General features: G+C 47.1%; 1 protein-coding gene across 6 annotated transcripts in view; it reads right to left on the bottom strand.

The window, feature by feature from the left end:
- Positions 1-22,306, bottom strand: part of tet3 (tet methylcytosine dioxygenase 3) — a 49,217-nt gene that overhangs the window by 12,686 nt on the left and 14,225 nt on the right. The window contains exons 4-5 of one of the 6 annotated variants that reach the window (XM_018762511.2): positions 21,330-21,386; positions 1,806-4,776 (exon numbers count right to left, since the gene is read on the bottom strand). In XM_018762511.2, the coding sequence (XP_018618027.2) occupies positions 1,806-4,776; positions 21,330-21,386 (3,028 nt within the window). Of the gene's footprint in view, positions 1-1,805; positions 4,777-8,009; positions 9,321-10,887; positions 11,381-13,301; positions 14,750-21,329; positions 21,387-22,306 lie in introns of those variants that run through there. The other 5 variants (XM_018762508.2, XM_018762506.2, XM_018762510.2 and 2 more) reach the window with 5 other exon arrangements.

Genomic DNA, 22,306 nt, shown 5'->3' with positions numbered 1-22,306 from the left:
ACGAGCCGATCACAAGAGAGCTGTAAAGGAGAAGACACGGGAAACACATAGCAAACATAGCAGGGGGCAGTTTAGAAACAGAAAAGCTTTCAGTTCGTACACCCAGCCTGCAGCAGACAGTGAGTAGCTATTTGTGAATGCTAAAGTTCGAAGGGGAGGGGGAGAACGAGAGGTGGGGCATTACAGAGTATGTGAGTGAGGCAGTATGCGCGTACGCGTGTGTATGTGAGTGTGTGTGCCTAGCCGGGAGGGGATTTAAGGTCACATTCCACAGAGAGAGCAGAGGCAGAGAGGTGTGGGTGACGGCAGGAAATTATCTATGGGAGTGTCCATCACAAATCCCTCTTTAACATGTTTCTATGTCAGACAGAGTGCCTGAATGTGGACCTTCTGAAGGCAAACTTTGAAAAACTTGGCCTCCGTATGTGTTATGTATGCCGAAAAAGGTCACAAAAATGTCTGCTTTGGTGTCACATTACAATGGGCGTTTTCATTTTGTGTTGACTGCAAGACCTGTTGCTAGGCAATGCTTTAAAGACATCTTGCCTAGTAGTAACCTTTGCTCTCTTGATAGAAACAGAAGCGCAACAAGCATTCCTAGCAACTGAGGACCTGCAGCTGTTCTTATAATCTCATGTTTTATAGAAAAAAATTACAAGTAGTCTTAGCCATGGCTGCAGATTGTGAAAGTAATGAGAATTTGAGTAATATGGTCCAAATTAATCTTAAAATATAATGTTTGCTGTCTTTTTCTCTAATAATCAGAATGGTTTAAATTTAGAATACAAACTAGTACCATAAACTTTCATAGGCCTTTTGATGAGGGACATTACATTAATGCAAAAAAGGAATGTGAAGAATTCATGTGCTAGGGAGGTCCTGTAATAACACGATCTCTGCCACTAATATGCTTACATAGATCAGCAGTCAACAAAGTCACAGAAGCAAACCTGCTTTTATTCCTGGATGAAATATTCCATTTAAATAAACAAAGTAGTTTTTTTTTTTTTTGGTTGAGATTAGTAGTTTGACATGATTTATAATGTTCCTTGCAGAACATATTCTGATTGCACACACAAGAGAATTATAGAGCAATATAGTACTGCTTTTTACTACCTTTACTCTGTCACAGCCCTCTATCTGAAGCCTGTCTAGTCCATGGCTCCCCCTGGCATTGCACCTGCTGCTCTCTTGTTCCTGCCAGCAGACCCCACAGTGTTCCTGCCTGACTGGCAGTGAAGTTGGAATGGCTCACTCTGGAGCAAATCCTGGCTACCAGGTTGCTGGCAACAATGGGGTCCTTCTCCTAGCCCATTGTCATTCACTGCCCACAGGCCCTCCCTTCAGCACTATCACCATTCCGTGCTGTGAGTGGACTGCAGACTAGCCCTTGCACACATGCTGCACGTGCATTCTCAGACACATGCAGGCGGTGCCTGGACAATGGTGCTCGACCAGAAGTGATCAACTGCAGTAAAGTCACACACATGGCACGCAGGAATGCAGAAAAGCAAGGAATGGAAGATGGAGAATCACTTGTTTCAGATTGTTAGAGCATTCAATGATATCTTGGGCAAGAAATGAAAAGACAGAGAATCTGACAAATATGTGAACACTTTCTTTGCTGTTACAGCTTTCCTTGTCACATAAAGTTAGATCAGCCCATTGTGGTATGTTGTATGCTGTTAATGTTCTTACCGTGTGATGAAGTACAAACTACCTTGCTGTATGTTACTTTTGCTATTCACAGTAGACAATGTGTGCATTGATTAAAGTCTAATCTGTTGGTGCATGTAGGCACTCACCAACACAGTCGCAAGAAGGGAACTCTGCCTGAGCGTCCTTGGCAGGTGTGTCCAAAAAGTTCTTTGGGGGGGTGTTCAGATAGCGCAGAGGAGACTCCAAGAAGCTACGCAGAGAGGGGCCAGAGGCAGGGGCTTTTGTGGGTGTTTCACTGTCATCTAAAGTGGTAGGGAAGCAGCCAGTGGTGGAGAGCACTGTTACGCCACCTGAAGACTCAACCTTCATTCTCTTCGGCAGTGGAGAGCAGGGTGCAGTGAAGGGGTCTGCTAAGACGCGATGTTGCTGCTGCTGTAGCTGCAGGAGGGATTCTGGGCATTCAAGAAAGGTCTGTGGCAAGGAGCAGTTCTCTCCTACAGCCATCCCATTACACTCCTGCTCCATTTTACTGTCCACAGATGCCTGGAGGGGTTCTGTTTCAGCCACACTCATATTTTTCTTTTCTTCTACATCCATCACCTTGCTTGCTGGTGAGGAGGGAGCTGGAGTCATTGGGACATCACCTGCAAGAGCTGTAGGGTTAGCCGGGAGCTCACCCAAAGGGGGATCAAGAGGGACAGCTTGCCCTGAGTTTGGCTGAGACTCCACTGCCATAGGTTGAGCTAGGGCTGGGTCTGGAGTTTGAGTTTGAGAGTCGGGACCAGAAGGTACCAAAGACGGCTCCCCGAACTCTGCCTCAAACTGGCGAATCAGCTCCTCCAGTTTGGGGTTTAGGGTACCAAGCCCTCCAAGAGAAGGGCCTGCTTGGGAAACAGGAGTCTGCGATGCTGGACTACCATTCCCAGACCCTGCTACTCCTGAACCATCCTGGTCATCCTGGGACAGAGGGACTGAGGAAGAGACAGGGGTAAACATGGCAGGACTGCTTTCGGAAATGTTGCGGTGGGTCGGGGGAGTTATAGCACTGTTAAAAATGGATTCCTGAGAGTGGACTGGAGTCGGACAGGGTAGAGGTCCTGGTTCCGTAGCCGCCAACACTGGGGCTGAGGTAGCCAGGGCCGTAAGGGGCACATTCTCCTGACGGCTGGGAGGTGGCTTCTGAAAAGAAATTTGAACCATTGGCATGAAGGTGGGCTGTGAGGCCTTCTGTTTGGGCTTTTTGATCACAATCTGCTTGGGTTTGGGCAGAGGAGGCATCGGCTGCGGTGCCAGTCCCAACAGTGATGGATAGTTTAGTGATGGAGAACCATGGCTGCTCTTCTTCTTCTTCAGATCCTTAGGCTCCTGCTTGATTGCCATGGTGCCCTGTGGCCACCACTTACGCAGGTCCTGGAAGCCCTGGAAAGGTGGAGGCAGAGGAAGGCTTGGTGAGCTTGAGAAGAGGTTTCTCTTATGATGGAGGTGGTGCTGCAGAGCTGCCTGAGTTTCATGTCGAATGGCTGCGCTGCCTGGGGAGAGTGGCCGGCCAGACAACAGCTGCTGCCCATTTGCCATTCCGTACCTCTCCATCGCAGCACATGCTGAACCCAGGTATTCTCCTGAGTCCACCTCCTGCTTGATCTGGGGTACTCCCTGACCTGAGCCTTTCTCTTTCAGACTGGGTTGTGGGTGATGATGTGGAGCAGGGGTCTTGAATGTGGGATTTGTGTACTTCCCACTTGTGTCTCCCAACAGTTGCTTCAGCTCTGACATTGGATCTCCGCTGATTTGAGGGGATGCGGAAGGTGGAAAGCGGGACTGGGACTCTGAATTTAGCATCATCCATGGGTTCCTTGGGGAGTTCTTATCACAAGCTCCCTCAGGAACCTGCTGCCACTGCTGAGACTGAGAGTTGCCTGACATGGAGGTGGACCCAGGGAAGGAACGGAGAGGCTGGCCATGCAAGGAATTATCTGCCTGGGACTGCCTCCTGTGCTGCTCCCAGGAGTGAGACTCCTGCTGGGGGTACAGCCCTTGAGGGACAGACTGTGGTATAGGGGAAGAGCAAGTAGAGGATAAGGGGACACCAGAGGACATGATTTGCTGAGAACCATTCTGTGCATGGGGAGGAAGGTGATGATGAGGGTCATGGTGTGCGTGGTTTGCAGAGGAAGCCTCTGCAGGTGGAACCACAGTCTGGGGAACAGTAGCTGACAGCTGTGTCAAGGCCTCAATAGCAATGGCTGTCTGCAAACTGATGTTCTTCTCCTTAGCAATTGAGAGAACACTAGGAGAGCAAGGAATAGGTGCTAAGGAACATGGCAAAGGGGTGGGGTGTGGGGTGTGAGCCACTCGTTGAAGGGGGTCGGGGGTGGAGGAGGGGAGGTTGGCTCCATTGACCTGGGATGTAGGTTGGGAGGGATTTTCTTGGAGGTCTGAGTGGAGAGCACCAGGCACCTTGCAGTGTCTCTTGTCCTGATCACTGGCTGCCAGCTTAATTTTCTTCTCCAGCCACTCCAGGTAGTCAGGGCAGTCCGGACCATCACAGTTGCAGTTGGGTGGCTTATGGCCGTGCCGCGCCTGGCTCAGTGCTGTCTGCAACGTGCTAAGGTCTTCGGGCGGGCCACGTTCACCATCTGCAGCCCTCCCTTCTGGCCCAGACTCAGTCCTTTCGCTGCTCATTTCCTGGTTGAACTTCTCATACAGCTGTGCAGTCTGAACTTGTTCTTCGGGGCAAGCACAGGACAGCAAGGACCCCGCACAGGCTGAGAAAGCCATGAGATTCCTGGCACTTTCCATATCGGCCTCATTGGCAGAGCTGAGAGCCTCCCTACTATCCCAGCAGGGTGCCTGCAGCTGCTGCTGCTGGAGATGATTAGTCTTGCCCTGTCCTGCACCCCAGATTTGCCCTAGTAGACTGCATTCTGCCCTTTTCTGCCCCACTCCAGCTGCACCACTGCCTATTCCAGCTGCCTCATCTCCCTCTTCATCAGGACGCCTGCTTGCCCCATTTGCAAGCCCCAGGCTCAGAACGCCTTCCTCCAGGCGGTCATGTGACCCAGTTTCCATCTGGCTTCTTCTTCTGGGGCCATCCACTGAACCCACTCTTGAAACAGTCTGGAAATAGAGAGGGAGAGAGAGTAGTGCATTGTTACAAGCAGCCATGCATCACAGAAACGTGTAGCTAAAAAATGCCGATATTCATAATTTATTTCCAGATTCTAGAGAAAATTACTAAACATTCTCATTGTGAGACAGTGATACTAATTGACTTTATCCCACATATTATAGTATATCATCAATTGCAGTAACAAATATCCATGTAATTTACACACAATAAATCTTGGTGCTGCACTAAGTAATTTAAATATACACATATCACTCTTTGTATAGGTTTTCATATACACATCACATATCCCACTGTGAATAATACTGTGAGTATTGAATTAATTTCTCATTGAATCCACTCCTTTGTCAAGTTGATCTAGTCCATGGTTTCCTACTCTCTTTCACTCTAAAAGTCATCAGTTCCTTCTGAAAGACCTGCTGTGGAGCTTTCTCAGCATTCTATGGGCACACATAGCATGGCCCATAACCAGTGATACACTTGCTCAGTGTTTTTAAGCAAGTGTGTATCCTGAATTTCTCTTTCTCACTCATACACACAGATCCCAAAAGAAAGACTGGCGAAATAATACAATTTATCTGTATTAATGAGGACATTGTATAAGGGTTCCACCCCTGAGCTCAAATGCAAATTTCACTGAAAGATTTCTTATCCACTGAATAGCTTTGTCTGAAATTTGAAAAGCAAAGCAGTGTTTCCTTGTTCCCAGTCCCTACAAGTACTTTTATAGGTGAACACAGACATCTTCTGAACACCATGAAATTGTTTTATCCCCATTCAACAAATTCAAAATCATAACCTACTTGGAAACTGCCGTGATCCTGGTTAACAGAACAAAGAGGTAATATGTGTTGGACATACAGTTTTTAACATGGCCTCATCCTTTTTCCTTCTCAGATGCATCTAATGACACATTTAAGTTATGGATAAAGCAGCAGAAATCCAAAGCCAAGTGTTTTTTTTTTTTAGAAGTGGGAAATGCATTTTGTTGTCACCAGGAAATATACACCCTTACATATTAAAGTACAATCATTGTGGAAACTCTGGTAACATTGTAACCTGGACTACAGAATATTTCCTTTTCTATATAACTTGACAATGTTGCAGAAGTAACATCGTTCACAATGTATCAAGAGAGGAACAAAAGAAAAGTAGAAATGCATATACTTCTTTTTTTTTTTTTAAGTGGCAGAGGGCAACCTGTGGAAGCATATGAACTTGACAGTGAACTCATACTAGAGGAAAGTAGTTGGTTATTGCTTACATCAATACGCAAATATAGTAGATGAAAAGATGAAGACAGATGGCCTTCCAGTTAATTAATTGGAAATGTAAAACTGTCCATCTCTCTGCATGACGCTTAATATTGTGTGAAATTTATAATGTCCTGTCACACGAAGAAGCTTTGAAAAGTGAAATGAGGAAGAATCTAAAAGCAATTATAATCAGAGGCCTTTTCAGCACAGATCCCATTCTCAGTGCACCCATTTAAGTGTAGCTCATCAGAAAATATTTGCTTCAAAACAGCAATGAGTGAAGCACAAGTGAGTAAAGGGTCAGTTAAAATCTGTAACTTTGTAAGTGGCACAATTGGCAGATATCATGTAATATTAGCTTCTACTGAGCTCCTTTAATGTTTGACTACTTTGTTTTCCATTTCAGAAAAGGTCATTGACACTACCATTATACAGTTAAATCCAGTCACACAAGCCACATGAAGTGAGTGAACAGCATGTACTAATCTGTGTGCTTTTGCACCAGAACACGGGTAAGCAAAAGGGTAGCAGTTCAGGACATGGACTTATGACCAAGAGATAGTAAGTTCAGTTATAAGGAGGGGGGACTACTGCCTGTCCCTGAGGATACCACCGAAACTCAACTGCCTGAGTATATCGTCCTCTGTCCACATTTGCAACAGTGTGAACTTGTAAATCAGTTTGCCCAGAAATGTCTCTCAAAGCCAACAAGGACTGTAACCGTGTACACTGGAAAGAACTGTTCAATGTGGTGGCTAGTAATGGCAGCCTGAAAAAGGGTCAGTTGTTGAAAACTGCAGTGTTGCTCAACTGTACGATTGCCGTAACTGTCAGGTCTTGTGATGCATTCCTTCTAAACGCCCTTTCTCGCATTTCCTGCTTTGTCTGTCTTTTAAAAATGGAAAGACACCGCACAAAATATTTAGACTCAAATAGAATCTTGCGTTAAAAAAGCCAGACTAGCTGCATTTTTGAACAGTTGTTAAAAAGTGCTAGGAAGAAGCAGTTTGAAGCAGTTTGTCCTCTGTAATGAGGGTGTGGAAGTGATAAGGACCTCATGCAAAGAACTTGCTTTGTAGGTTGTCTAACAGATGAGGCTAGGACCTAAATGTATTTCAGTGTCAAAAATACACATAAGAGCCATGTCAGACCTGAAGTGATTAAAATTCACTACTTTCGTTTAAAATGCACATGACACTGCATTTAAGTGAAGACACATGGAGCAAGAACAGCTTTTTCAAGAGGAACATCACACATTTCACAGTACGTTCACTTCAGCAAGCAAATGAGCTGGCAAATGACACCGTCTGACGTACTATTTACAGTTTTACAAGTAACCCAATCTGACTAAAATACACTTTCAAGGAAAATTATGCATTTGTGACAAGTAATTTTCCCAAAGCTGCAGAAAAGGACAATTCAAAATTAAGCTGGGTATCGTTATCTTTCACTTGACCAATCATTAACTGAGTAGTAACTAGTGCTCTCCTTAGGGTTGAGCTATAAACTTTATCAAATTACTTGCAACATTCCAGATTACTGAACCATACTAACCACTCTCTGTTGCAAATGGTAATGTATCACGTTAACTTTTGACTTAGTGCAAGGTTTATATGGAATCTGTGGCAATTTATTTCATTATAATTGAAAAAACACATGTACCTGCACTTGGGATATCCTCTGTTTTTAATCTTGAAAAGCTTTTCAAGAGGAAGAACTCACAACTCAAGAGGACTCTCGTAGTAATAAAAATGGGCAGGGCAAAACTTACGTGCCATAACTAAACGTAAAATCTACAAATATTGCGAACTGAGATGGTGAATTGTCTAAACACAAGTTGTGTGTCACAGTTTAATTGTTTAAACAGCAGATCCTCCTCTTCCCCTTAAGTCCCGATGTAACTGAAAACAAGCTTTTGAAGTGTCTAATTATTGGACGAGCCAGTTGGGGAGACTCTTTGAATTCACCTTCTGTGCGTGGTGTCTGGCTGGTGTCCCAGGGGGCCTGTGACTGCCACTGAGCAGCCTGTCTTCGATGTGTCCGTTCTGCGAAAGGGCTCTTCCCCGCCCGGCACTATGAGCATGAGACACTCGCCTCCCAGTGCCAGGCAGCCGCTCACCGTGTCAGAGCAGTGGGGCACGACCCATTGTCAGCTTGGGGTTCAGTTCCTCATTTTGTGCAAGCTAAGAACATGTGCGTGCACACACAAACGCACAGTGTCCTGGCTGAACATAGACGAACGCAACATCTCAACATGAGTAGTGGATGTTGGTCAAAGCCCAACATCTTTGTCAACAGAGCACCGGTCCTGGTCGACAAAGAGCACGGCCCGGCTTCCTGTGGCTGCACAGCGATGCCGGCGCGCAAGTGAAGCACACGCTCTCCTTACGTACACTCGGTGCTCACACCCGTGCGCCTAGCACAACACTTCAGACTGGAAAAACCACGTGCTCAACACAGCCAAACAGTTTCCAGCGTGCCAAAGCCTAGTCGCCTGCCAGAACAAGACTTACAGAGGGCTATGGAGGCAAAGGCGGCAACACACCAAACCAGAAAGGACTGCTAAACCTGTTTCCTTCTCAGTTCCGGGGCCCTTTAAACTCGGAGCTCAGAGAAAAAAGCCCACGCTGCAGCTATCAATGTCTTCACCGCCGCTGGAGCAGAACAGATGCCCCTCAAGGTTGACAGCACAAAGCAAAAAAGAGTACGGGGGGAGAATGACGGAGGGTGGAGGGGGGCAGAAAGCTCGGAGTAGACAGCTGAACACAAATCCACACGGCTGGACACACGACACCCCCACCCCCCCTCTCCCGTCCTCCCCACCCCTCCCTCCTGTCGTCTAGAAACATGAAGTAACAATGAAGGAAAAAACTGTCAAAAAAGAGATGGGGGGGGGAGAGAGAGAGAGAGAGGGAGAGGGAGAGGGAGAGAGAGGGAGGGAGAGAGAGAGAGAGCGGGAGAGAGAGAGACGCCACTACTTACATTAGTCTGGATTTCCTGACAAAGCTACCGGTACAACAGCAGACGAGACGAGCAGCAGCAGATGAGAGAGGAGAGAGAGGAGCGCTGGACATGGGCTCAGGTTAGTGGAAGGAAGAGAGCCGGCAGTGACACGGTGTTTGTTTCAGTTGGTGCGGCACCCCAGCACACAAAAAACAGACACACACGCACGCACGCACGCCCGCACGCACACCTCCCCCACATGCTCTATGTGCCTCTTCTTACCGCTGTCTTTCTCTTCTCTCTCCTTTTTCCTCTCTCATTATCTCCTCCTGCTCCTCCCTTCCCCTTCTCTCTCTCTGTGACTCTCAGTCTGGTTCTCCTTACAGCCCCCACCTTACACACACGCGCGCGCCCGCACGGCCCCCCTCTGCCTCCCCCCTCGCTCTAGCTCGCTTGCTCACTCTCCCCGCCTGTGTGTGCAGTGAGAGAGAGGCCATTATCTGAGGCACAGTGGGCACGTACGTTGGAATGGAGGAGGGTGCACTGAGCAGAGGGGGCTGGGAGACGGACGCACGGCGGCACGACAGTGCAGCAGTTCTCATGGTACCCGTCCCTCCCTCATTTTCTCTTGTGTTGTCTTTATAAGACTGCACTGCCTGGATTCATTTGTGTGTATGTTTAAAGTATATATATATATATATATATACACATACACATATATATATATACACACACACACACACACACACACACACATATATATATATATATATATATATATATATATATATCATTTCCCACAATTCTGATTCTGAAAATCATGCTCATTGCATTAGCTGCAGCTGGCAGACGGCAAAAGAAAGGCAATCTCTGCCCACAGTTGGAACAACAGGAAAATGAAAAAAAAAAGACAGAAAAAACAAAAACAAGCTGAAGCCTTAGATGTGGTCTGCGCTGAGATGTGTCTTTTGTAGGCAAACTCTTATGGATGGTTCCTGCAGTCATGCGTTGGCTTCTTCCTTGGGTCCCTGGCGCTTTCCTCCCAGCTGCCAACCTTCAAGGCGTCCTCTTTTCGATTCTTCACACTTGGGTCAGCCCTGCCTGTCCCCTGCCTTCGCTGGGTCCCTCCATTCTGCTCCTTTTGCCCGCGTTAGCAACTGCTCATTACCTGTACACAGCAACGGGCTAAAAAGAAGGAAAGCGGTGGGCCACAGTGGAGAAGAGCGTGACTGTGTAGGGAACGACGAGCATCCGCGCTGCTGTCTTCTTCCCAACGACATCCATGACTTGGTATTTTGATACCAATACTACTCTAACAGGATACCGATTGCGGAGAAATATACACGTCGATGGCGTTGCTGTTGTTCGGGCAATTCTGCTGAGGCCAGGATGGATGAGCAGAGTGACAAACAGAGGAAGGACGAAGAACGAGAGGGGAAGCCGGGCGCGTCTGCCGGTCAGTGGCAGTTGCAGAACCGACACACAGACACAGCAAAACATGGGGAAAGAACCGGCAGTGAGGGAGAGAGAGAAAAGGAAGGGAAGCGATGGGAACACGTTCACGCACAGACACCGAACTCCAGTCGCTACTTTAACTGTTTTGGATTCTGTTTCTCATTTTACCGGCTCCGTGGTGAGAGCGAAGGGGAGGAAAGAGGAAGCGAGCGGAGGGGTGATAGCAGCAGCGGCTTGTCACTCGACGGTCAGAGCGGCTGCAAGACCAGTGGCGTGGCAGAGGTAGAGGAACAGAAAAGACGAACAACCACGTTGTGTTTTGAAACAACAGAAGAAGAAGAACACCGATTCCACTATGTTGGGTCTCCCCATCCCCGTAGTCCCATCCCGCCTCCTCCTCACTGAGTCCCTCCATCATAGCCGCACGAGCTCCTCTTTCCCCCTCACCATGGCTCTTCTCTAGCACCAGCTCTCATTCCCTCCGTTCATTTCTTTCCCTCGTCCGACCGCCCTTCCTCTTTCTCTTCTGTCTCCCAGCGTCCAGTGCTGATATTTTTGGAATAAAGTTACTCAGAGAGGGGAAAAAACATCCCCGGCTGCCCGCACAGGTCCTTCTTGGCTGCTGCGTAGCTGTTCCCGTACTATAGCTGCGCATATGCATTCTGTGTTCAACCGTCGGCTGGATTAACTGGAATAAAACGCGTCTCCCACTCTCTCCAGCTCTCTCTCCCTTCTTTTTTCTCCCTTGTTCCCTCTTTCACCAGGTTCGACTCTGTGTCCCGGTGAATGTCTCTGCCCCCCGCCACCCAGGAACCTCAAACGGGACTGACCTGCACCACGCACTTACGCGCGCAACCCCAAACAGAGACACGCCACTGCCTGAGCCAGAGCACCACGCCACAGGGAGAAGTGTGTTACGTCACATGATGACGAAAAGCCAATGAGAATTCGGGCCGGCGAATGTGACGGAGGTGAGGGACACTGAGAAACCACAGTTATGACATTACAGTTACATCATGAAAACCTGTCATTCTCTCCACCCCACAGACACACGAATACCGCTCGGCTCTGTATGCCGGACAAGGGTGGGCGGTCTGATCACATGACGCATAGTGTGTGTGGGTGCTCCTCCCACACACACACACCACACACACCACACACAGGCTCGCTCTCACACCCTCCCTCCCAAGACTTTCCTTCTCAATGACACAGCATTTCTCACTGCACTTGCTGAGTTAACCCCCAGCATCCCCACTCTGAGAAGCGTAGCGGTATCAGGGGATGGAAAGAAAGAGGGAAATAGTAATTAGACCAGGTGGTTGGGTGCATGATACAGGGCTAAAGCCAGTTATTCCAGTCAACCGTAGAAATCGGGGGGCTGCGCAGAGGCATGTATGTGTCTCTTCTCGTTCCGCAGTGCACAATGCAGTGGCAAACCAGTTGGACTGGAGGCGGCCACGTTTGCCACCCTTCTGCAGCTGGAGGAGCCAGTCTGGCAGAGGACACTGGGCAGGGCTTCCTTCACTCCGTTCTTCACGCACCGCACAACTCCCCAAGCGCCGCCCATGGAGAGGCGTATGACTAACAACGCCGACAGATGACCTAGCTAGGGGGGGGGGGGTTCTCATCCGAGTCACCGTTGTGAGAAAGCACGTGGTCGTGGGAAGATCACCTTGAGGCTGGCTGGGGGTGCCGGGGGGATTCCTGCCAGAAATCTCGTCCCCCTCGCTCACGCATGCCGCCTATGGAAGCACACTGGGCTGACTAACCTAGAGCCAGATTCATCGCGCCCCTCCAGCGAACTCCACATGGCAGGGGTGGAGGGCACACACTCACTACCGAAGGCCACCTGACGCCCAAACATGACATCAACACACAAAGACCTTGGACACGCACACGCAAGAAAATGACAGATTTCACACACAGAAAACCATATGTTCGAACAATAATAAAATTTAGGAAACACATATTGGATAATACAAATAAAGAGGCACGCTGATGCTCACAAGGGAAAATCTGATGAAAAATTTCGCAAAATGCAGTATATATACAAACAGCCCCATGGTGAATACACACTCTTGAATGAACCCTCTCACAATTTAGCCAGTCAAAGTGATTTGCACACACACGAGTGGTCACTGTTTAGGACATTTACACATACGATACAATTACACATACAATGACCAATACACATGTAGCCCATGTAGCCCATAAGGAAATAAAAATTCTCAAATTGATGCTCACATCTCACACCAATATTCAGAGTCTTTGGCTTTATGCACAGTCAACTGTAAATGTGCCGTTTATGCACAAAATGAACTATACACCAACAGCCAAACAATGACACCTCTGATGTGTTTTACATGTCCACACAGGGAGTTCAGGAAGATAACTACTGTTGTTATGAAGATGTGCCTTGACTGTCCATTTGTGAAGACAGCTACACAGAGTAACAGCCAAAAACACAATGCAGCAGACAAACACGGTGCCTGCCACTTTGCATCCTACCTGACTCGGGTTCCCTAGTCCGCCAGCAACCTGCCTCTACAACCCCGGCGGTGTACAAAAGACCCCAGAGTAGAGGGGAACTTTCACAGTAATACTGCAAGAGGTGAAGAAGGCTCCATTCTGGCGCTACGACCCTGCCAACAGAACCAGAACCTCATCTGCACTCAACCTGTGTTTCAGAGAGCCGTCAGAGGGACTTTCACACAGAGGAGAACCCCGGTGCCCTGGCACTTCAGCTTTGAAAGGGAAACTACAGCGAGAGAAAGGAGCACTCTTGCATGCCGTAGCAACCTCTGTATATCTGGAACTTCAGTCACATCTCCGGCCAGGACTGGAAGCGCCGTTACACTCACCGGGTTTTAAGGAGTTAACTCAGTGGCAGGCTCCTCTCTCCCCCTTCAGGCAGCACGGTGGCACTGCCGGAGAATCCCGGCGCTCACACACACGGGGTCAGACGTCCTTCTGTGCCAGCCAGGACACGGAGACTCTGAGAGCTACGCGAAGTCCACTGAAGTCCACTGACCAAGGCAGTGCACACGCACGCTCATGTACACTCACGCGCTCGGGAGGGAGTGGAAAAACCGGCTCCAGCCGTAGGAGGGAGAACACACAACAACAGAGAACACAGCCTGGGCCATGTGTTCAACGCTCCACATAGCCATGACTCATCTACTCTTACCCCACCCCCTACACCCACACAATCACACACATACACACACACACATTCACAAACTGACACACTTCAGCAAGACGTACGCACAACAAACAGTTAACACACAAACAAGCAGACATGATTTGGCACATACAATGAACAACACACAGTTGCACAGTGCCATTCATTTCTTAAGTGACATGATTTCATACACAATAAACAGAGCAAGTATCCACGCAAGTGGTCTGCTTCTCCACGAACATATTTTCAGAGAAGGATTTATGTTCAGACCTCTTAACTGCTGAATTAACAGTGGATGCAAGCCAGAGACAGAATATTGTGTACATATGAAACGTGAACATGCATAAAACAAGTGAGTAAACACACACACAGGTGTACAGACCCATTCTACACCCATACACAGCAGGAGAAGGAGGTCCTCCTAGAAGAGCAGCCCAAGGTTTCTCAGCGTGACTGAAGGATGACCACTGATCCTCAATTGACTCCACTGTCTGGCAGCCTCTGTGTGTGTGTGTGTGTGTGTTTGTGTGTGTGTGCGCACACGCGAATGCTAAGCAATCATTTCACCGTAAGAGCAGAGCTTCTCAGCGAGCTGCAGAGCATGGTGACAACGTCTGCATTCTCACTGCATTCCGACTGCATAGAGAACACCAAGTTCTGAGAAGACAGCACAAATTTGCGGCAGAAAACACGCCGAGGAGGCTGTTCCTACCCGGCGAACCTACGCAGGTGGGCTCTCGAACAGCACACTCAGAGAGACAGCTTGCTCACAAATCTGCACTCCTCCAAATCTGATGGTCGTGCGTTTCAGATGACACACGTCTCCCGCCTACCCTTGCCCCCCCTCCCTCCCCCCAAGACCGCCACCTCTGTCTCGCTCCCCCATCCCCCTGATGTCTTGTCTGGGCTGATGTCATCAGAGCTATCTGATGTGACACAGAGGCACACAGTCACCCACGCACAAGTACACACGGACTCACGGAGCACAGCACAGCAGCGCACACACACAGCACTCCGCAGCTACAGATGCAAAATACAAGACTGCAGCGAGAAGCTGAATGGCAAATACTAAAGGCAATTATGAATGGAACACAAGTACAGCATAAACCCATCACATCCAAACAAAAGTGCAACTCAAAAGTGGAAACTAAATAAAATATTATATAAATAATAAATGCTAAAATCCACAGCAACTGTACATGAATATACATGTTGCATCAGATATATAAAAGTCCCTTTGTGATATGCTGTATGTCACTTCTTGAAACAGCTTATTTCCTTTTTTTCATGGTGTCCTTTACCTAAATTCTATCTTTCTGTCTTTGTTTAGTAGTTTTCTCCCCCCTTCTCCCCTGTGTCCTGGTCCCTTTCTCCAGTGGCTCCAGCGAGCAAGGCAGAGGACCGGTGCGATGCAGTCGAGCTGTACCAGAGAAGTGCTCTGTGGTGTAGGTGTAGGTGTGGTGAGGAGGACATGAGGAGTGCAGTGCAAGGTGCTGCGCAAGAGAAACAGTGTATGTCGTAGGTGTGATATATTGAAAATGAAACAAGTGGTTCCACGTGGGGTGTAGGATGATGCACAGGAATAGAGAAATGTTGGTCTAGGTGGAGTGTAGGATAATGCACGGGAGGCCTGCGGTGTAGGTGTTGCGCAGGGTGTCCTGCATGTCATAACTCCAGCCTGTGCCCTTCCTGACACATGGCACGTGCAAGTCAGCATGCAGAGCCCTGCTGGGAGAGGGGCCCCCGACGCACAAAGGGAAGGAGCAGGGAGAAGAGGAGGGGTGGAACCGCCCTCACCGAGAGGAGTGGGGGCAGTGAGGGGGCTGCAATTTTTTTAAAGAGTGGTCTTTGTGAAGGGAGCCGGGAACAGGAGGAAACTAAAGTGAAATATGTGGAGGAGGGCAGTATGTACAGAGAAAGGGAGGAGTAATGAGAAAAAAGGGAGCGAGAACAGAGGGAGAGAAGGAACGGAGAAAAGTCGTGGAAAACAAAAGAATGAGAGTGGCACCAAAGGAGTAAAATCATAAAATCCAACTGTAAAGCACAATGGAAATCATTCCCACAAATCAATAACACATCCATCAAAGAGGTCAGATGGCAGAAGCAGGGTTATAGACGAATGATCTCAAAACAGAAGATGCATATTTCTGTTAAAATTATGCATAATACTGCTGCCACTGAGGTAATCAAAGCACAGCTGGTCCTCAGGGAACCTGGCAGTGACACAAAGGTCCTGAAACTGCAAATTTAAATTGGGGGGGGGGGGGGGGGGGGGGGGAATCAAACAATTACAGAAAATACAAGGAAGCCAGAATGAAGTTCCCCACACCTACCAACTAATTTACCGTCTTCACTATAACTCAATTTAATATCGGCGGGGACACTGATGAGTAGAGAGGGAAGGAGAAAAGCAGGAGGACAGCAGGGGGGTTGGGGGGGTGGCCAGCTCCCCGCCCCAGCCCTGCGCACTGGCTCCCTTCCAGCGTTGTCTCTCCCAGGAGTCAGGCTAAGATTAGCTCCCCATATGTTACAGTCAGGAGCAGCCAGCTTTAAAGGGCCAGTGTCTCCTGAACCGGCGGCAGGTGGAGAGCACACAGCAGACAGCACACTCCCGTTCTCAGCTTCCCCGTGACGCTGTGCACTTCCGTGGGTGCCACAAGCACTCGGTGGCTTTTCACAGCTGTTTTACTACAGGACAAACATGGAGAAACGGTAACTATCATCCCTTCTAGAACATTCAAGGTTGAGTGAGATGGATGAGTGCAAGAAGGGAGGATCAGCACTGGGGGCCAGTACCCAGAGCCTAGCCAGCATCGGATTGGACTGTACTCTACTGTGGTGATCGTGGAGCATAACTGTGCGCGCTTTTGAGGCTGTAAAAATATCCTGCTTGACCAAACTCTGCAAATTTCCAAATTCATTAGCGCACCGATGTTTTCCTGCCATCATGCAGGTCACCAGGGCCGTCAGTTGCCGCCCTTAGTTTACTTGCATTCAAAGAAGGAAGTCACATGGAAAGCAGATCCATTGAAGGGGGAAGCACGTGGAAGGACAGTGAATGGCTGTCAGCTCCGAGCGCAGGCGTCAAGCCGGCTGCTTAGCACCAGGGGCTGGCGGCGATGCGTGCTAGCCTGTCCTATTCATTTTTCATTTACTGCAGCGCCACGCCAGCCGGCTCCAGGACAGGAGAGGAACAAGAATGGGCTGGTTGAACCATGCAGAGCTGATACAGCCTTGGGCTTCGAGGGAGCAGGGAATCTCACTGCAAATGCGGTCCTCAAATGTCAGCTATATTACGTCAGTTGGACCCACAATGAAATACGATAACGGTCCAGAAATAGAGGGGGCTGGTTCCTTTAGTATCCAAGTATCTTCAATCCATAAGTTAATTGTGGATAATTCATTGGCTCCAGCCATTTTGAGCATGAGCTCATTTTTCTTTATTAAAAAAAACTGTTCAGTTCAGTGATTTCTGGATTGTAGTCAGTTAGTCCAAGCCTGTTTTTTCCGTTCTCATTTGACTCATCAATAGTGTACTGTAGAACAGCTATTTCAGGTGACGAACAGAGGGCTCTGTGTACCAGTTAGTTCCTTTAATCATTAAATGTCTGGTAAGTGACCGTTGAACTCCATAACCGTCGAAATCCAGAAAAACAGGAAAGAAACACAGGATACGGTTCTCTGCTTGCCTTTGGCTTCACTAACTGCCCTCCAGCTATGAGGTTTAACAAAGAGGCAAATGAAAAGAGGTAACTGCCGTACATGTGTCAGACCCATATATGACTCAGAGAGGAACCATTGGGGATTCTGGGAGGAGGCCACAACAGGGAGGGGGCAGTCAGCCCAAAACTGATAAAGTCCTGATAAAGGTTGCGATTTGCCTGTGTAGCCATGACAACATGATAAGTAGTTCCCAGTACCAGTTAGGCAACCATGCTACTGTATATTTTATGCACAATGTACATTGGTGTGTCTCTGCTGTTGAGAGTATGGATGGGGTAATTGTTGCATAGAAGTTGCCAAAAAAAACCCTCAATCTACGGTCTGGTCTTTCTTACAATACATAAAAGTTCCAGAGTTAATTACAACTTATCGTCCAAGCTGAAAACTAACATCTGATGATCATCTTTCAAAACTGTAGCGAGACCAATGCAATGCTTTAATTGCTGTGGTACTCATTAAACCGATTTTGGGGAAACCACACTCAGCACTATGTCCTTTCGCTCTTCTGCATGACATCAGTTTTATTACTAACAAATTCATAAGAGCAACTGAACTTAATGCGGCACCTTACCTGATCATGTTCATATTTACAAACAACACATCCCGGCACTCACGAGCACATGCAATCGACCAGCCACATGACGCATTTAAAGGGCCAGCTCAACTATAATTACAACAATGATGTCATGTGTCACTCAGTGTTGAGATAGAAAGTAGGTCACAGTTAACCCTTTAACCTTTCCCCACTGACAGGACTGGGGGAGGGGAGTGAGCTTGGGACAGAATCTATGTCCAAATGCCTTTTTATTTCTCACTATCCATTTAGCCGAAATGCACCAGAAATTACTAAAAATAAATATGCCTCAAAAGAAGGTGAGACTACAGAATACTTAAAGTGTCTTAGGTTAATGCAAATATTTGTTATTTAACTTTGTTTTGAAACACTGCAGCCTCTAACCGTCTGTCATTGTACTTCATTGTACTTCATTTGGATCCTGGAATACCAAACTTACAACCACCGAAATGAAAAACGTAAAGTAATACCGAATTTCACAGCCTTTGCTGTCCCGAGTCGCTGAAGGACCAGTACGCAAAGAAACTTTCTACAACAGAAGTATGAATTTCTCAGGAGATTTACCATAGCAACGAGTGATGAGCTACTTCCTGAAATCATGCTTAAACTTTGTTGTAAAAATAAAAACATGTGGTGTCTCTTTTCTTCTTCTTTAACAACCAACACTCAAACACCCACATATTCTGGCATCCATTACAATGTACAAAGATGGAGAAGGAGGCAAAAAGTAGGAATTTAGTTCCAATGTATCTTCTATTTATGCTCTATTTTTTGCTAAAAGGACACAGGCATTGAATTGAGTGGGCTGTATAATTACAGTGTCATAGCAATAGTCTGACTGAACCATACAACACTGAATTCTAAAAAATAATCTCAATAAGATGTAGGACCTAGTGAATTAGCACCTTTCCTGATACTGACAGAGTTCTTTCTCAAACATGCCGTCACTAATGCATTACATGAGGTTTACCTGCATAGAACAATTGTTAGACACACTCTTAGGCCCCACAAACAGCTACACAGAGCAAGAGAATTGTTAGAAAAAACACTTCTACAAGACAATCCACAATGAGGTGTTTTTGAAACTAGCCTTTGATAATGAGGAACAAGTTATGGGAATTGTGTCATTCTTTGACTAAACTGAAAGCATGCAATTTAGAGAATAAAATATTGTGAACATTGCTATTATTTTCAAGCATTTTAGATGTTGTATTAGCCAAACACTGCAAATGAGGCAGACATACCAACTACACAGTTATTGCTTTAAAGTTAAATTAGGGCAAGAAGATGGCAAAACCACCAAAGCTAAGTAAAATCAGAAGAAAAACACTTTGTGGCTTCAGCGCTTCTCCTTGAGAGACGCTGAAGGGGGATGCTTGAGAGCAGTCTACATCCTGCTCGGGATGTTTGATGGGCGAGATTGCACAAGATGGGCTGCTCCTCCAACAATGATGAGCAGATGTAGAAAGAGGCGGTCCATGGATGTTCAGCTGACATGGTGACCAGGCTGCTGTTGAGGCTCAAAGTGACTCAGCTTCTTCGGGAGCTTCCACAGAACTCCCAGGGCCTGAACCCAGTGGAGCAGCATGCAGCCTCTCACTGGAGCCCTGCGTCACCCTGAAGACCACCATCCTGGTCTCCTCACTGAAGCATGCTCCTTGTGTTCATAAACCAACATGGCTGCTCCAAGCTAACGTGGCAAGTCATCACAAACACAGTTTAAAAGGGCTCAAACAGCAAGACAGGGCAAACAAAAGCTAAGGGATTCAAGCACCATCAGTGAGTAGCTGATAAGACATTACACTGGAAATATGGATGATCTGTTATTGCACAGGCTGAAATTCTACTGAATATGAAGTCCTCAGTCATCTTGATGTCACGACACTCAGAGGTCAAGCCACAGTGGGGCAAACAACACTACCCATTGAGGGTCAGTGAGTAAATAAGGAAATGACGGATGGCAAATGCCTCTTAGAGTTGTGTTTGGTAAGAGATAGCTGCCAGCGCTGTGGTGGGTGGTTTGCACTACTTTTTATAGTCTGAAGTATCTAGAAACAGCCAGTCTTCACCATGGCTTCTTGTTTTTGTCTGATGGAGTCACATTTGCTACAGATGAACCAATATTTGTTGACTTTGACACTTAACATCAGTTTGTTTCCTGACTTGGAAGACATTACATGGAAAAATATCCAAGACAAAACACATACAGTAAATGCAGCCCCAGTTGTTTTGTACAACTTAAATACATCTTAGCAGCCATTTAGTAGCAGTAAATGTATATACATTTTTTCATATACATCAGTGACATACACATACTTGAACTTTACAGTTTCTTCTGTAAATTTAGAGGAAACATTCAATATAGTCATCACCCTTCATGACAGATAAAATCTCAAAAGACGTATTACAGTTGTAATACAAATTCAAGCAACTGCAGTAACAGAAAGTACAAACAGACTCCGTCGATGTGCTCAAAAGGGCGCTAGAACTCAAAGAATGAGTAGTTTGATCCTCCTGTTCATGGCAGTATGCAACGAAATACCTTTTCAAGACATGCAACACAAAAGCACGAGCTGAAGAATTGCTCTGCTACCAAGTGCTCACCTACCCTCCACTGCAGTACAGGTTACTGGAGTCCACACAAATGCCCATATGCGCATGCGTGTGTGACCCACTAACTTTCATTCCATTTACCTCAAGTGACTTTAAAACTTTGACAAGCCCGCCCCCACCTCTTCCTATCTGCTCCTCTGGGCACGTGCTCCTGATTTCCGCCAATAGGCGACAAGCCCGGGACTCTTTAAACCGCGGCCTGTCCTCGAAACAGCACCATGCATAACCAACAGATAAAAACATGCGCGGAACCTGGAAGATAAACGTGTGCAGATTTCACCCGGCTGCAAACTGGCACAGGCGGCCCCGACATCGCAGTCTGGTGTCGAGACAGCAAGGTTTGCCCGCCATTGAATGGCGGCGGCAGGGTAAGCACGGCACTACCGCCTGTCCGGTTGAGCTCATGACTTGTTCTCTACCTCCCTGCTGCCCGCTAATATATATATGCCAACATGCTAACATACACAGGATACCACATGTACACTGATAGACAAACAAAGACAGGAACACACTCAAGCCCACACGAGTGCGGACAACAGTACACTATGTACTTCAATAGCGGGTTGCCTCCTCTGCTTGCTGTACCAGGCAAAATCAAGGAGAAAGAGGAGTTACTGAGCGAGATAACCATCACTGACAAAATGACAGTGGCAATGCCTCCTTGCATGACACTCAACTGCAGCAACTTAACGACTGTAGCGGCAACTTATCTTAGCTACACCCATGCACACAATCACGCGCACATACACACACAAGCCCAACAAACATCATCTGCCCCCAAAGGGGTATCGGTCTTACCTCTGCTGCCAGAGTCGAGGCACTGAACCAGCCTTTACTATTGTCCTCAAATCCCACCTTGCCAGCAATTAAAGAGACAGAGAAACAGGGAGAGAGGGGGAAGAGAGAAAGAATAGTAATCAATAGAATAATGCGACAAGACCCTTTTCAGAAAGACACATCTATTCAGACCTCTGAGCTACCAAAAGGGCATTTAAGACCAATCTCTTTCTCCATAATCCCTTTCTGTTTTCTCAGATTCTCCCATCTTTCTTTTCGTTTTTGGCAAAACAAAGACTGCTATTTTGCATCAAATGGCTAACTGACGATGGAGCCCCTCTTATGCCGGATAAAGAGTGAGACAAGGTGAGGGTCTCTTCTGTTTTTAATTATGTAATGCTTTCTGATGGTTCTTCTGGCCAGGGTCACCTTTGTGCAAATGAGTGTTTTTTAATATGTAAATATTTTGTTTTTTTTTTGTTTAAATCTTAACATAATTAATAAGTGTTACAGTAGTACCAAGAATACATAAAGAAGCAGGTAATGAAAACTGTAACATTAAATAACTAACAAGAAGAACACAAAACAGTTACAAGAGTAGCAATACTTGCAAAAACAATAAACACAATAGCAAGTAGTACTTAGTGTAGTGTTAGTAGTTCCCCGTCTGCTAGTCCGGTGTGCCGGTACTGTTTTGTCTCGAGCCAGCTAACCCTGGTGTACCCCCCCAGCACACACAGACACAGACACAGACACACACACACACGCATACGCGCACACACACACACACACACACACACACACACACACACACACACACACTCTCCCCATTAGAGTCCTCCCTCTTTGCCGGCTCCGTCCCTCTCAACTTCCCCCTGATAATTAATATTTACCCACTGAGCCAATGTGCCTTCGTGTGCGCTGCGTCGGCTGGCGGTATCCCCATCAGAAGTCTGAAGCTCTCATGTCTAACCTCTCTGTCTCCCTCTTGCTGCTCT

Source organism: Scleropages formosus, chromosome 12, assembly GCF_900964775.1.
Source record: "Scleropages formosus chromosome 12, fSclFor1.1, whole genome shotgun sequence".
Classification (NCBI taxonomy): domain Eukaryota; kingdom Metazoa; phylum Chordata; class Actinopteri; order Osteoglossiformes; family Osteoglossidae; genus Scleropages; species Scleropages formosus.
Note: the sequence above shows the minus strand (reverse complement) of the source record. Positions and strands in the feature narration are given on the sequence as shown.